The sequence below is a fragment of the Furipterus horrens genome, unplaced genomic scaffold (assembly GCF_987537825.1).
Source record: "Furipterus horrens unplaced genomic scaffold, mFurHor1.1.pri manual_scaffold_6, whole genome shotgun sequence".
Taxonomy (NCBI): Eukaryota; Metazoa; Chordata; class Mammalia; order Chiroptera; family Furipteridae; genus Furipterus; species Furipterus horrens.
This window is the reverse complement of record NW_028327176.1, coordinates 83,503,102-83,517,685: the sequence shown is the minus strand read 5'-3', so window position 1 is coordinate 83,517,685 and position 14,584 is coordinate 83,503,102. Positions and strand designations below refer to the sequence as shown.

Sequence of the window (14,584 nt, the reverse complement as noted above, 5' to 3'; positions counted from 1 at the left end):
CTCAGAAAGATTTCCTATATGCTACTTTTTCAGAGTAGATATTTGCTGTCTGGTCAGCTGCATCACCGGGATCTCGATCATGATCTGTGCCATCCTGACAGTTTTGTGTTTACCTTTGCTTCCAGGGTGGGGCTGTCACACCTCTTACGCTATAGGGGGCGGAGCCCCATGCACTTGTCACAACCGGGTGACCCATCTTACCACGCTGTGGTGTTTTCTGTGGGGTTGGGTGTCCAAGAGGGATTCCTGCTGTTCACTGTCTGCTGAGAGACCAGGAGCCTCCTGCTCTGTCCCCACCCCCTCCAGGCCTCACAGTCCAAAGCAATGGGGGTCTGCCTTCCCCAGCGTTGGAATCATAAGCTGATGGGTCTGGTCTGCACCCAAGGGTGCTCCCCAAGAGCTTCTCGCCTCCCCTTAAATACGGGTGTCTGTGCTTACTGCCATCCTGCCAACGTCGCCACTGCTGCTACCGCCAGCACAGCTTGACCTCTCCGCTGCGGCTTCACCCCTCCTACCCATCCGGATGAGCACCACTTCTTTATAACTTCATACATTGTACTTCCATTTACTTTCTGGAACTTCTGGTTATTTCTGGTTTTGCAGTAGTTGTATTCCTTTTTAGTTGTGGAGGGAGACGGAGTGAGTCTGTCTAGGCCACCATCTTGGCCAGAAGTCTCTGGGAAATTCTTTTGATGATGGTGAAGAATCCAAATTCTGGCTACTCTTTGTTTTCATTTCTTTCTTGTAAAATTTGGCTCAGGCAACAATAACATTGGCATATTCATTGTTTGTGATCCCAGTATCCATCCTGTCTTAAGTATATGTTTTGGGGCATCAAGCACTGCCTGAAATGAAGCCAGAACAGACATTTTTTTTTCTTTGTTTTTATCCTCACCAAAGGCTGTTTATTGATTGGAGAGAGAGTGATAAGTGGCCTCCTGTACACACCCCGACTGGGGCTCAAACCCACAACCTAAGCATGTGCCCTGACTGGGAAACAAACCTACAACTATTTGGTGTATGGGACAGTGGTCCAACCTACTGAGCCATCTGGCCAGAGACAGAACAGATATTCTTAATTTATAAAGGCAGTTACATTTTGAGTTCAATAATTATTGAATATGCAGTACATTAAGGCCTGGAGGGGATGCTAACTACAAAGAGCTCAGTCTTAACTGAAGAGAGACCAGTATGTGAAACAAAAGGTGTCCTTGCTGCACTTTGCTGGGATGATTGTGTACATAAAGGCTGGCCCCTGCTAATTTATTGCCATTCCTTTTGACTGTGGAAATATTAATTTTAAAACAGGGAAAAAGAACATAGTTTAATTTCTACCCAAAGATTTTAATGAAGTTTGGGAAAGAATTTTTAACCTAAGCAGTCCACAACTAGATAGGAAAGAATCTAAATGTTAAGTTGAATATTTAGAAATGAAATTGCCTAGATTTGAAGAAAAGTCTAGGGACAGTTGCCCCAAACAAGTCATGTATCAGCCAAGTGTAGGCAGCAACTACCCAACCCCTGCTTCACAACGCATGTTCTGTAGTTATTTGCGTTACCCACGGTAACAGTTATGTTGTGCCACTACCCCGGCTAGCAACCCAGAATATGGGTTTATACTGAGGCTTGGGGCTACTCACTTGAATCCCTGCGTGGAGTGAGAGTGGGTAGTCACTGGCCAGCTAATAAAGGCTCCTTAAATTCTAATTTGGTTGTCTCTGACCGTTTGGTACTTGCACTTGGTCCACAACATTTGGAGGCCCCAGCGAGATACCCAGCCCTGGCTGGGCACAGGTCGTGAGACGGGCCTGCCGCCAGATCCATCTCAGGGGGAGATCTCTGAGAGAGGTTCCTCAGCCCCGAGTGGGACACTGGCAGATGGGTGCCCTCCCTATCCTGATTGACTACATAGAGCCGTTCGGATTCTTACCAGTAAGGACTTGGATTCTGAGGGAAAGGAGTCCTTGGGTTGGAACAAGGGCGCGCCAGGGGGATCTCAAGGGAGGGCCAGACGCGGCATTACCTCCAAGACCCGGTCCTGGACCACGACGGTGGCCGGTGACCACAGGTTTGTCTGTCTTAAGTGTCGTCTTGTCTGTTCAACCTGCTTCATGTGCTACATGTACGCCTTTGCAATGTTTTCTTAAAAACTTCCAGGATTTTAGGAGGCAGCCTTCATTCTACGGGATGCCAGTGAGCCCAGACCAACTCCGCACTCTCTGTGAATTGGCATGGCCTACTTTAAAGTCCCCTGTCCTCCCCCCTCCTCTGAGAGTAAATCAAAACCCCTCCTCCCAAAACCCCACTGGCTTTTTTGTTAGAATCTATCTTCTACACCCACTGCAATGCCTCTGTAAAGCAGTGCCGCCTTCGGTGAGCCCCCGGGGCTTCGTGCGGTCCCATGTGTCTAGCTGACGTGTGGCAGGACAGCGGCTGCAAGCTCCAGTTCATAGCAATTCCCTGCGCCTTCAGCGGACACCCGGGAGCTGCTAGAAGCCCTGACAGCCCGGTCTCAGAGGCCTAAGCGGGGTTTGGGTGAAATTGTTCAACCTCTGAGTGAATGTGTGAGTAAATGTTATTTCCTCCTTTTGTGTGACTCCACGGACTTTTGTCTATGGAGTCTGAGTGAGCTCTACCTTCGCAAGAGAAGAGGCCGAGTGGGCATTTGTCTGGCTTCCTTTGGGAGCTCCTAGCCCGTGTCTGTCTGTGACATGAGGGGGGAATTGCTCCTGTGCCTTGTGTCCCCGCCCCTGATTGTAATCCAAATTAAGTGCATGTTTGTAGCAATCACCTTAGCCAACATAAGGGGACACCAGTCCAAGCCTGCACCCACAGTTCTTAACTGTGTGCTCCGGAATTTCCCCAAGTTCCGGGGACAAAACCCCTCCATGCACTCTGACAGCCTGGAAACATTCTGTAGGTCAAAGTGGCCTGCTTTTGGGGTCGGGTAGCCCCCCTGGGGCTACTTTAAATATAAATATTATAAGCATAAAAGTGGTGTCACTCAGGGAGCCAAAATAGAGCCAGCAGAAAGGGGAAGTTTATTAAAGGGAGTAGCAAGGCAGAAGGGAACAGTGCCGTGAGAAAGTGGCCCCAGTTCCACACTTCTAAGGGAAAAGTGTTTTGGTATTATCTTGTAGGTGGCTGGTCAAAGCCAAACAAACGTGGTTTGCTTTAACATATTCTATAATCACGGGAGGCTTCTAATTCCCGGCTTAAAATATCACTATCTCCCAAGCACCTGCAAGCACAGGGAGTGGGGTAACAGAACATGAAAGAAAAATTAGGCCTCTGTGCTGTCTCCCACCACCTTGTAGCCCTGGCCAGCCTGCGGCCAACCAGGCAGAGGCACAGGGGATCAGAGGGATCAGGCCCCTTAAAAATTTCCCCAGAGAAATTGCTTGCAGCATTTCTTTCCACCCCAAGTAACTTTTAGCAATTCAATTTGCATCTGAATACTCCCTGCTGGTGCCCTGGCTGGTTTGGCTCAGTGGATTGAGCGTCGGCCTGCGAGCTAAGTGTCGCTGGTTCGATCTTCCAGTCAGGGCACATCAGAGAAGGAAAACTCTGACTCCAAAAAACCTCCGCTGCCTTGCGGCATACCTCTTCAGGGGAAAGGCTAAGGGAGTAAACCCCGACAGAAAATCCGGAGCCGGAGTCCCTAAGGCGGTTTGACGTTGTAGTCAACACCGGCAACTCCTGCGGCGCACCTGAAGCCAAGCTGTATTGACTCCGTCTTTCCCTTGGACCCTTCAGCTGCGAAGAGAGGGGGGGTCTGCTGCATGGGCAACAGCAGACCCTCCATATCACCCTGCCCAGGCTCTGTAGCTTCAGCGTCATCGCAAGATGTTGATTCAACACGGGAGGCGACAGATACCATGTCACTCCCGAGTCGGACTGCACAGCCATTCTCGGCGGTGCAGATAGACTCTTAAGAAGCTACACCATCGTCTCTCGAGACGGACGGCTGCCGATGATGATGATGATGATGATGATAGACCCTGAATGAAATAACAGGCTGGAGAATAGGGCTCAGATAAGAGACCTTAGAAGCCTCATCATCAGGGGAATCAAGGAGTCCATTCCCCAAGCACAGAATGTCTCCAAGGCATTTGAGATACAGCTCCATCAGCATTCCTACGGAAGCTCAGGGACCAAATAAAGTATTCTGGACTAAATCCAGAGAATGCTGTAGGACGGGGACTCTTCAAATGAAAAGTCACCGTTGTAACAGAATCTGGCCAAATATTTGTAAGAAATTGCAAAAGGTAAATAAATGGGCCAAAAAGAACAACTGAAAAACTCCTCAGGAAGACTCAAAGGTGTAGGTTAAAAAAGGAAAAAAAAAAAAAAAAAAAGTTCAAAAAGCTGCAGAATATCTCTGCAAATCTAGGCACTTCTAGCTGCCAAATACTAGGTTTAAGTATAGTCCTTCACCGTGTAAAAAATAGAATAAGAATTGGAAGCATGTTATGGTTAAATCTAAAGAAGTAAAGGGTATTTAAAAAGTTTGTAAATGTTACAAAAAGTATAAGAAAAGTTGTAACAATAAAAAGAAAAGTCATAAGGGGAAAAAAAAAAGTGAGACAACTGTAATGGAAAAACAAACAAAAAAATTTTTTTTAGTGGGGGAAAATGAAAATATGAAGAATGGAAATGCCAGTTCAGTGAATATTAGGACAAAGATTTTCCTTCACGTTGTATATTTTTCTCCCTATTTGATCTCTCCAGAGTTTGGCATTCTAAACAAGTAAGTAATGACTTAAGTTTCTTTGCATAGACCTAATAAGACCAGTTGTTAATAGAGGTTCCTTTTTCTGAACAAGCCTTTGACTGGAATGTCAAGCCTAAAGGAGACATGCTTGGGCTCATGTTGTTACCAAAAAGCCCTAAGGAACTGGGAATGACTTTCAAAGGTAATAAAAGCCCGCGAAATAAAAGGCCTGCTGCCATGGTTGGTTGTGCGGTCCACAGCAATCTCTCCAGGGAAGGAACGAAGGTTGTTTTCCTGAAAGATGGCTAGAAGGGACCTTAAGGCACAATGGAAAACCAGAAAGACTTGGGAAGGACAGGTGTGTACAGGCAAGGATGAATGCCAGGTATGTGGCCCAGCTTCTGTGCACTGAAGAGCAGACTGAGGGCCACCCTAAATGTTCCTTGGGTAAGTTCCAGCAAAACAGAACTAAAGATCATAAGTGATCATTTGCTGCTCTTGTTATGCTTATGCAAATGAACAGGATAAATTAAAAATGGACTTAATGTAGTCCCTTTAAAGACAAGGAGAGTAATCTTAGGGAGAAAAATCAGTATTCAAGGAAAATCACAATGATCAGTGGCAGACTGTAAAGTAGGGCAGCTAACCATCTTAAAAGTTTCTTCTCATTTAAAAAATGGTTTCACTTGAAAATTAAACCATATCTGTGATATCACCAAAGAGATTCAAGTTGCAGGCAAGTAGAATGTCAAGTGCCTTGCAACTGTATGTCTTCCCAATAAGACAGTCTTACAGATTTAGAGACTTTTTTGTTGGTTATGTTACATAAATTAACATGTGTTTTCTGTTTTCAAAGGGCATAAGCCTATGACCGCATTACCTGAGTGATTGTCTGTACGCATAAGCCTCACTTAATCCTCTCCGCAGCGCTGCCTCCGGAGACTCAACAGTTTGGCTGAACTAAATGGCTGAGTTGGTGAAGAATGGGGTGGTCTGTGGGCTTCACTTTAAAACTGAATTCTCTTTTCTATCCTAATGGCTTGGACAGAAAGGGCCCAGAGGTCTGAGAGGGGGGAAACATAAACTATTTCCCTCAGCCCAAACTAAATAAAATGGGCAAAAGGGTTTTGGACAGGAGAGATGTGCCTAGCACACCTTCCTCCAAAGAAGCCCCCTTTTTTTTTTTTTTTCTTCTAATGTGGAACATTGAAAAATTAATCCCTGCCTTTTGTCACCTAGTAGTTATGGATTGAATGATGCTTTTTAACCCTTTTTGCCAAATCTGTTGCCCCCAGAACACAACAAGGATGCCAGCCTGCTAAACCAAGCACGCCGTTGTCCGGAGACAGCCAACTGACCTGGAGTCTGCACAATCCTTCCCCATGTGGGAAGGCCACCCTCCCCTCCACACCCCCACTGTTATTAGGGATTTCTGGACCCAAGGGTAGGTAGGACGACGACCATGTCCAGCTTGAAGCAGCTAGAGGAGCTTGAGACCTTCGCCCATTGTCCTTTACAAGATTACAAAGGGTCTTAATATCTGAGAGGGAGGGATAGTTATTTTTTACGAACCATGGGTATGGACTTGGGGGGGGATGCTGGGGGAGGGAGATACTGGGTGGAGGGGAGTAAAGGGGAAAAAATTGGAACTACTGTAACAACATAATCAATAAAATATACTTAAAAAAAAAAAAGAAAAGAAAAGTCATATAAGTTTTAAACCTGGGAAAAGGAAACCTCAGCTGCTTGTGTTCTAATTTTGTAAAAGCGTACCTTCGTCTGTTCTGCTGTGGAATTCTCTGTATCTGTTTTTGACCAGTAAGATCTAGGAAAGGTTGTCTGTAAACTAGTTGGCAAAAATTCCTTTTGCCACCCAGGACCCAGGAAGGGTCATTCAGGGCTGCTGAGTGCTCCAGCCTGGGCAAGTGAACATGTCTCTGCCAAGGGCATGTCTCTCTAGGAGGCGAGTGCACATACTAGAGAGAGAGGGCCTAGCTATCTGTGTTTTGAATTATTGTTCTGTTTATGCTCTGAAAGGAAAAATTGAGGTTTCCCAGGGAAATTTAAAACTTCTCATAAAAGAAAAAGAACCAGGGAAAGTGTAAGGCATGTAAATGAAAAGGTTTGTTAAAAGTTTATAAAAATTTAAAAAAGAAATTGTGTAATTTTAGTAACAGAAGGTATAATGCATAGAAATACAGTTTTAAAAGAAAAGGATTTTCCTTCATGCCTTTATATTTTTCTCCCTACCTAATCCCTCCAGAATTTGGCAATTAAAAAAAATAAGCAATGACATTAGGTTTCTTTGAATAAAACTAAGAAGACCAGTTGTGAATAAAGGTATTGTAGAAAAGTATTGTTAACCAAGACTTTGACTGGAATGACATGCCTGAAGGAGGCATGCTTAGGCTCTGGTTGTTACCAGAAAGCCTTAAGGAACTGGACTTGACTTTTGAAGCTAAGAAAAACCCATAAGGAAAATGCCTGGCACCTTGGTTGGTGGTGCGGTTCGTAGCAGTCTTTCCAGGGAAGGAACGAAAGTTGCTTTCCTGAAAAATAGCTAAAAGGAACCTTAAGGCACAATAGAAAATCCAAAGGACTTGGAAAAAGCAAATGTTTACAGGCAAGGCTGAATGGCAGGGGCATGGCTCAGCTTCCGTTCCCTAATGGGCAGACTAATAGCATAAAGGTTCCTTATATAAGTTCCAGCAAAGCAGACTTAAAAAGTAGTGATCAATCACTACTCTTGTTGTGTTTATGTAAATAAACAGGCTAAATTAAAACTGGACTTAATGCAGTCCCTTTAATAACAAGGAGGGTAATCTTGGGGAGAAATATCATGACTCAAGGAGAATCACAATATTCAGTGGTAAACTATAAACTAGTGCAGCTAACTGTCTATAAAGTTTATTTTCATTTAAAAGTTAAACCAAGTCTGTGACATTACCAAAAATACTTAATTTACAGGCAAAAAGAATGTCAAGTGCCTTGCAACTAAATGTCTTCCCAATAAGACAGTCTCTTAGATTTAGAGACTGGTATGTAAATTGTGTTGTGTAAATTAACGTGTGTGTTCTTTCTGTTTTCATAGGGCATAAGCCTATGATCTCACTACCTGAGTGATTGTCTGTACATATAGGCCTCACTTAAGAAGCCCATCTGCAGTGCCGCATCCTAAGACTCAATGGTATGGCTGAACTAAGTAGTTGGGTTGGTCAAATATAGGGTAGTCTATGGGCTTCACTTTAAAACTGATTTCCCCCTTTTCTATCCTAATGGCTTAGACAAAAAGGGCCCAAAGGTCTGAGGGGGGGGGGAATCCTAAAATATTCCCCTCAGCTTAAGCTAAGTATAATGGGCAAAAGGGCTTTGGATGGGTGTGACATGTCCTGCACACCTTCCTCCAAAGAAGCCATTTCTTTTCCTAATGTAGGATGTTGAAAAATTAATCCCTGCCTTTTGTCATATAGTGGTTGTGGGTTGAATTATGCCTTTTAACCCTGTCGCCAAATCTGTTGCCTCCAGAATACGACAGATGCCAGCTTGTCCGAAAGTGCCAGCCCTTAGAAACTGAGCATGCCCCTACCCGAGACAGCTAACTGACCTGGACTCTGCAAAATCCTTCCCCATGTGGGAAGGCCACCCTCCCCTCCACCCCCACTCTTATTGAAATTCCTAGACCCAAAGGAAGGTAGGACGACTACATGTTCAGCTTGAGGCAGCTAGAAAAGCATGAGACCTTTGCTCATTGTCCTCTATAAAATAATGGGTCTTAAGTCTAAGAAGGGGAATTATACAGGGGCTTCATTCCATTAAGGGCCTGGAAAAGTTTTGGTCCTAAGGTCGCAATATCACCCTTTAAATACCCAGGACTCAAGGATTTGAATCCCCAAATAAAACCAGTGGGGAATGTGCTGGAGCTTAAACTAGAGTGGAAAAGTTTTGCAAAACCCCCATGGTGACAGCTGCCCCCAAACAAGTACAGAATGTTAGTTTTCTGGTTGCAAACCCCATAGGGACAGCTGCCCCCAAACAAGTCATGTATCAGCCAAGCACAGGTAGCAACTACCCCACCCTGCTTCACAACGCATGTTCTATTGTACAGTTTTGTTATTTGCCTTGCCCACGGTAACGGTTATGTTGTGCCACTACCCCAGCTAGCAACCCAGGATATGGGTTTATACTATATAAGCAGCTTTGTACTGAGGCTCGGGGCTACTCACTTGAATCCCTGCATGGAGTGAGAGTGGATAGTTGCTGGCCAGCTAAGAAAGGCTCTTTACATTCTAATTTGGTTGTCTCCAACCATTTGGTTCTCGCACTTGGTCCACAACAAGCCAATGATAGCTCTAATTGTAAAACACTGAGGACATGGTACAGTACAAAACAATCCTTGGAGCAAGGTAGATTTCATGCGTTTATTCAGCAAGTATCTACTGAGCATTTACTATGTGTAAGGCATGGTGTTCAGTCCAGTGAATACAGCAGTTAACAAAATAAAATTCCCTGCTCTTGTGAGGCTTATAGTCAAGTAAGAGTGGAACAGGCAATAAAATATATGCATAGTAAATAAATAGATTATATAGCAAGAAATTGAGAGGGAAAGCAAAGAGTGCTGTGGAGAGAAGCACGAAGCAGGGTGCGGGAAAACAGATGCGCGGGAAGAGGCTGAACTTTCTAAAGGACGGTCGTGTTACATCTCATTGAGATAGAGGTATCTGAATAATACTTTAAGGAAGCAGGGATTTGTGCCTTCCATGTCTGCCATTTGAATTTTACCTCTTCCATTCACTTTCTGTGTGATGCTGGGAAAGACGTCTTATTTCTGAGTCTCCATCTGACGATCTGTAAAATGGGAGTAGTGGTAGCTCCTCACAAAGTTGTCCCATTTCATAACAATGTATATTAAGTGTTTTGTGCATAAGATTTTTTTTTAAACCAGTACAAATAATGGCTAACATTTATTAGGCAATTTCTCTACCTGCCAGGCCCTCTCCTAGGCATTACATAGGCAGTATCTCATTTTAATCCTTACCATAGTTCAGTGAGGTAGGTAGCATTCTATTCCAAATTTACAGACGAGGCATTTTAGGCTCAGGGATTTGAAATGATCTGTACAGCATCACTAAAGGAGGAAATGGCCTAGCCAGGACATGAAGCTGGGACTATCTGACTCCCAAATCTACTAAATCTCTTGCCTCACTTACTGGCTGTGTGACCTTCCACAAATCACCCCCTAAGCCTTCAACTCTCACTGTTTAGGAATTTGTCTTTCTATCATATGCCCTGATGAGTATCTTAATTCAATCCAGTTTGGCTCATATCCAGGCTCTGCAGTAGGAAAACACAGATGCCTAAACTAAAACAGGACAAAAAAAAGACTGCACCCTGCCACACTCAACAAATTGATTTCATCTCTAACCCAATTTTGATCAGTGGCAGAGGCTGCCTGGTGCCCTCGACTGGGAAGGATTTTAAGATTACAACTGCTCTGAGCAGGCCACAGTGCCATGATCTCTTAGTAATGTCTCACATGGATGACAGCAAAGGTCACTGTGATGGAAAAGTCACTTCAATTGGTCCCAAATGGAAAATCCAAGTATCCTTGCAAAAGGAACCCGTGCACTCATTTTCTTTTGCTAAGGTAGAGAGCAAGTTAACTTTGTCGAAGCCAGTTACCAACGTCGAGAATGTGAACATGAGCTTAGGAGTCATTCTCTCCATTCTCTAGACATTATTTAGTTCTCAACCTCTATCCATCAATTAAAACATCTTTGGAAACATGGTACAGAAACAAAAGATAGTTTTCAACTACTTTTGAATTGAACACAGAGGATAAACCAAAGACATCTGCTTGGTCAGAAAGGAATCTGGTTGTCCCTCGGATCACCTAATGAATGGCAGCCTAGGAAAGGCAAAGAAGGTGTTTTTCAAACTGCTGATTAAGGGACCCACGTCCATCTTAACAGGTCCCAAGAGCCTCCTGATTGACCTCACAGCACATCAAGGAGACCATAAAACAACATGCCGACCAGAAAGTGCATCGAGGAAGCAGACTCCTTCCTAACAGAGGAGAAGAGGGATTTGTGCAGGAACTTACTAAAAATAACTCCCAGGTACAACAGGCTGCATTACATCAGTCACGTTTTAATTATCATGAATGAAGGCAGCCTGGGACACTGGTAAAGCAAAGTCAAGGAAAAGCAGCAGTCATTTCTATTCAGCATAGGGGTTCAGTGCAAAGGCTTGAGAGCTTCACACAGACCGGGGTCCCATCTGAGGCTGGGCCACACCTTGCTGCATGACCTCGGGCAAGTCATTTCACCTCTCAGAGTCTCAGAGTCCTTACCTAAAAAGTGGAAATACTGACATAGCTTCCCCCAGATCATATATTGTGATGATGACATAATATAAAGAACACAGAGCACTCACCAGAGTGCCTGCAGCACGGTAAGCCCTCTCCCAATGTGAGTTTGCTTACTGTTTTTAAGATGACGAGAGCATGTTTCTATTTCCTGGGGAGGGTTTATGCAGATACTAAAGTGAGTCAGAATTCCGATATGAAATTGGAGAGATGTAGTGGGGAAAGCTGCTAGATAAGAAATCTCATGCTGGCTTTGGCAGCACGTACACGAAAATGGGAACAATACAGAGAAGATTAGCATGGCCCCTGCACAAGTCAAGGAACTAGTATGAATGACCCATGGACATGGACAACAGGGTGGGCACTGACTGTGGTGGTGGGATGGGGGGAGCACGGGGGGAAAATAAAACGAGACAACTGTAATAGAAAAATAAGAAAAAAATCATTATCAAAAAAAAAAAAAAAAACGAAAGAAAGGAAGGAAGAAATGTAGTTCTCAATCTGTACTCACTTGTTATTCAGCCTTGGGAATTTTACCCCACTCCTCTGAGATTCGGTGGGTGCAGAGTCTAAGACAAGTTCCAGCTTTACCTATGTGACTCATCTGGTTTCCTGGTCTGTAAAATGGAGATAATGATAACAAGGTTAAGAAAATAAGCTCTCAAAAATGTGAGCAAGATTCTTAGCTTTTTAAATAATTTATATAATCATTATTTTATATTTTAAATTAGAATTCTGAGTGTGTTTAAAATATCTCTCTCTCAGATTTTACCTTGCTTCTTTGCTTCTTGAAGGGGGGAATGAAACCAAGTTGTGGTGCACAATTTGCTGCTGACATGCCACATGTAGGGATGGGAGAACGGCCTAGACATTGGCCACTGTTAGTCTGGGGGAGACCGAGAGCACAGAGAATGCCGATTGAGGCACCAGAGAAAGGAAAGGTTTTTCCAGGGCTGGGGAGTGGGAAGCAGTGATGGAGTGACCCAAGTGATCAGCCATATTATTTCCCTGTGTTATAGGTCCCTTATCTTGTTGATGACCCTTACAATAAAGGATGGCTGCTTTTTTTTTTTTTTTTTTTTTTGGTAGCGGGGCAGCCTGTAAAAGTTTGAGAATTAGATTCTTGTTAATAATTGGTATTTAGAAGTGAGGTATTTCGTTCTTGCCAGATGGGGGTATGGGAATGAATGACATGATAAGCATATTTGGAATCCGTGTAGATGCTGACCTCTATTCCTTTGGCCCGGACTAGGGCCTGGGGTTAATGCTCTTAATTCTGCTTGCTGAAAGGTTGTACCTGGGGGCAGGGGTCCTGACTCAAGGGTAGTCTCAAGCGTGATGGTGGTGTATCCTGCTCTTGGGCAGGGATGCTTAAGAGAACTGCCATTGATGAATCAGTTAGGCACTGGAGGAGACAGGGAAAGCCCTGTCTATCTGGGGAGGGATGAAGAAAATGATCTACTATATCCAAGCAGCTGTGCCGAGAGTCAAGTGTTCACAGGCAGCAGGAGAGGAAGGAATGATGCCGCATGGAGTGAAAGGGGAGACTTGTGAAGGGATACTTGAGGGCTTTGTAAAAGGAAGGCATGCAGGAACTGAAGGCATGATGGAGATGAATTACTTACAGCCTGGGGACTTCAGAGAGAGGAGACAGAGTGGGAAGAGAAGACCTCAACAGTAGCATAGGGAACAAGATTTAAGGAATAGCCACTGCAGCGAGAGCTCTTAGGCACGCAGGCCATCCCAGAAAAGGAGAATCTACTTGTTTGGAGAAATAGGCAACCGCCCTGGTCTCAGGACCGTATCCTGTGCTAAGAGACCAAGGGCATAGCCATCCGGACTGTCGGTATAGAGAAGGAAAAGATTAAGGGGGTTAGGTAGGGCAGTAGCAGGGGCCGGGCCCAGTGCCTCTCTTAAGCGCTGAAATGGAAGGACAAGGGCCTGCGGTCTGTCCAGGGGCTCGTGAAGACTTCCACAGGTGGCCCGAGAGAGGCATTTGGCCGTAAGACCGAAATCGGGAAAACATTCTCGCAAATAGTTGGCCAAACCGAGGACGGAGAAGAGCTCTAGCTTGGACTGGGAGGCGGAGGGGCTGGCCGGAGGAGGGCAATTCCAGCCTCCCGGCAGCGCGCGGCTGTTCTCCAGCGCGGCTGTAAGGCCACGTTTCAGATGCAGCGCCGCGCTCCTCCTGTTTGCTCGGGGAGCGGGGGAGCGGGGGCCCCGGGGCAGGAAGCCAACCAGGAGCTCTTTACCCTCGCCCCACTAGACCGACGGAGGACTAGGCTGGGGGCGGGGGGTGGTGAATTCAGGACAGCGGACGAGAGACTGTGCCTGAGTTAGCTCCACTCCTCCCCCCTCTTCCCCTTCCTCCGCCCTTCCCCCCGTCCTCCTGACCCCACTGGTCCTGCGCTCTCTCCCGTAGCCCTCTTCTTTCCCTCATTTTACAGGCATCGGTGGTCCTCTATGTGTCTGCTGATTAAGGAAAAGGTGCAAATTCCTAACATTGGAAGCAAGAAAAAAAAATCATTTCCTCCTTTGCTCCCCCGCTGTGTGCCTGCCTCTCCCTAGTCGCCCCTCAGGAGCCCAGCACCCCCGTCTGCTTGCGGGCTCAGGCGGCCGAGTCTCCCTTAGGGTGGGCTCCGAGGGCGCCCGGGGCGGGGCAGGCGCCTCCGCCTGCCGCTCACCCGCGGCTCTGACCGCCGCTGCCACCGTTCCACCGCCGCACTTCCGACAACAGCTCCGACCGCCGCCTCTGCCACCGCCGCTTCTGCCATGTGGGCTTCCGGGGCTGCCTCTTTTTACAAACCCCCCAGTTGGAGGCTCCAATCCTGAAGAAGTGATAGTTACTAGCTATCAGGCCCCCGCACAGACCTGACTTGGGACAACTGAGCTACGTGCGCACCGCGGGGTTAACTCCCAGGAACCAGGAACCACCCAGCAAGGTCTCCTTGGCTGCCTGCCGTGTGGTCTGTAAACCTTGAGGGTGAGCCAGGCTCTCCAGGAGGTGCTTGGGTCCCTTGTGGCATTCACGCTGCTGCAGGAACACGCCAACTGGGGCTCCACCGTCACCTTCTCCACCAGTGTCTCCGCATGGCATTCTTGATGCTGACTTGGTTCCACTCCTAGCTTCCTTCCTGGCTTTCGGGGTTCAGGCTCGTGTGGCACCGACAGGAGAGGCGTTTTCACAGGCTCAGGACCCCTGAGACGGGAGCCCTGCCAGAAGCTGTCTGGCTGCCACAGGAATGGCGCAGCAGATGGAAAGATGAAGGCGGGTCAGAGGTGTGGCACAGCGAGGGGCGGGTGCACTCTCCACTGGGGATGGCTGTGACGCTCTCAGGAGCTCACAGGCACCAGCCACGGTGACACACAATGACGAAGCTGTCCTTCAGTCCCCCTGTCACAGGCAGGAAACTGAGGTGCCCAGAGGACGTGTGTCTCGGGGTCCCCAAGCCAGTCAGCAGCAGACTGGTAGCAGAGTGGCACTCTAGCACACGGCCACCGCCCCA

General features: G+C 46.4%; 1 protein-coding gene and 1 pseudogene across 1 annotated transcript in view; one reads left to right on the top strand and one right to left on the bottom strand.

The window, feature by feature from the left end:
* Positions 1 to 11,322: 11,322 nt before the first annotated feature.
* LOC150006658 (U6 spliceosomal RNA) lies at positions 11,323 to 11,393 on the top strand (annotated as a pseudogene).
* A 195-nt stretch (positions 11,394 to 11,588) lies between these two features.
* LOC150006657 (focal adhesion kinase 1-like) overlaps positions 11,589 to 14,584 on the bottom strand; it is a 177,811-nt gene continuing 174,815 nt past the window's right edge. Inside the window, exon 7 of the mRNA XM_090281972.1 lies at positions 11,589 to 11,695. Coding sequence (XP_090138098.1) covers positions 11,679 to 11,695 — 17 coding nt within the window. The 3' untranslated portion in view covers positions 11,589 to 11,678. The remainder of the gene's footprint in view (positions 11,696 to 14,584) is intronic.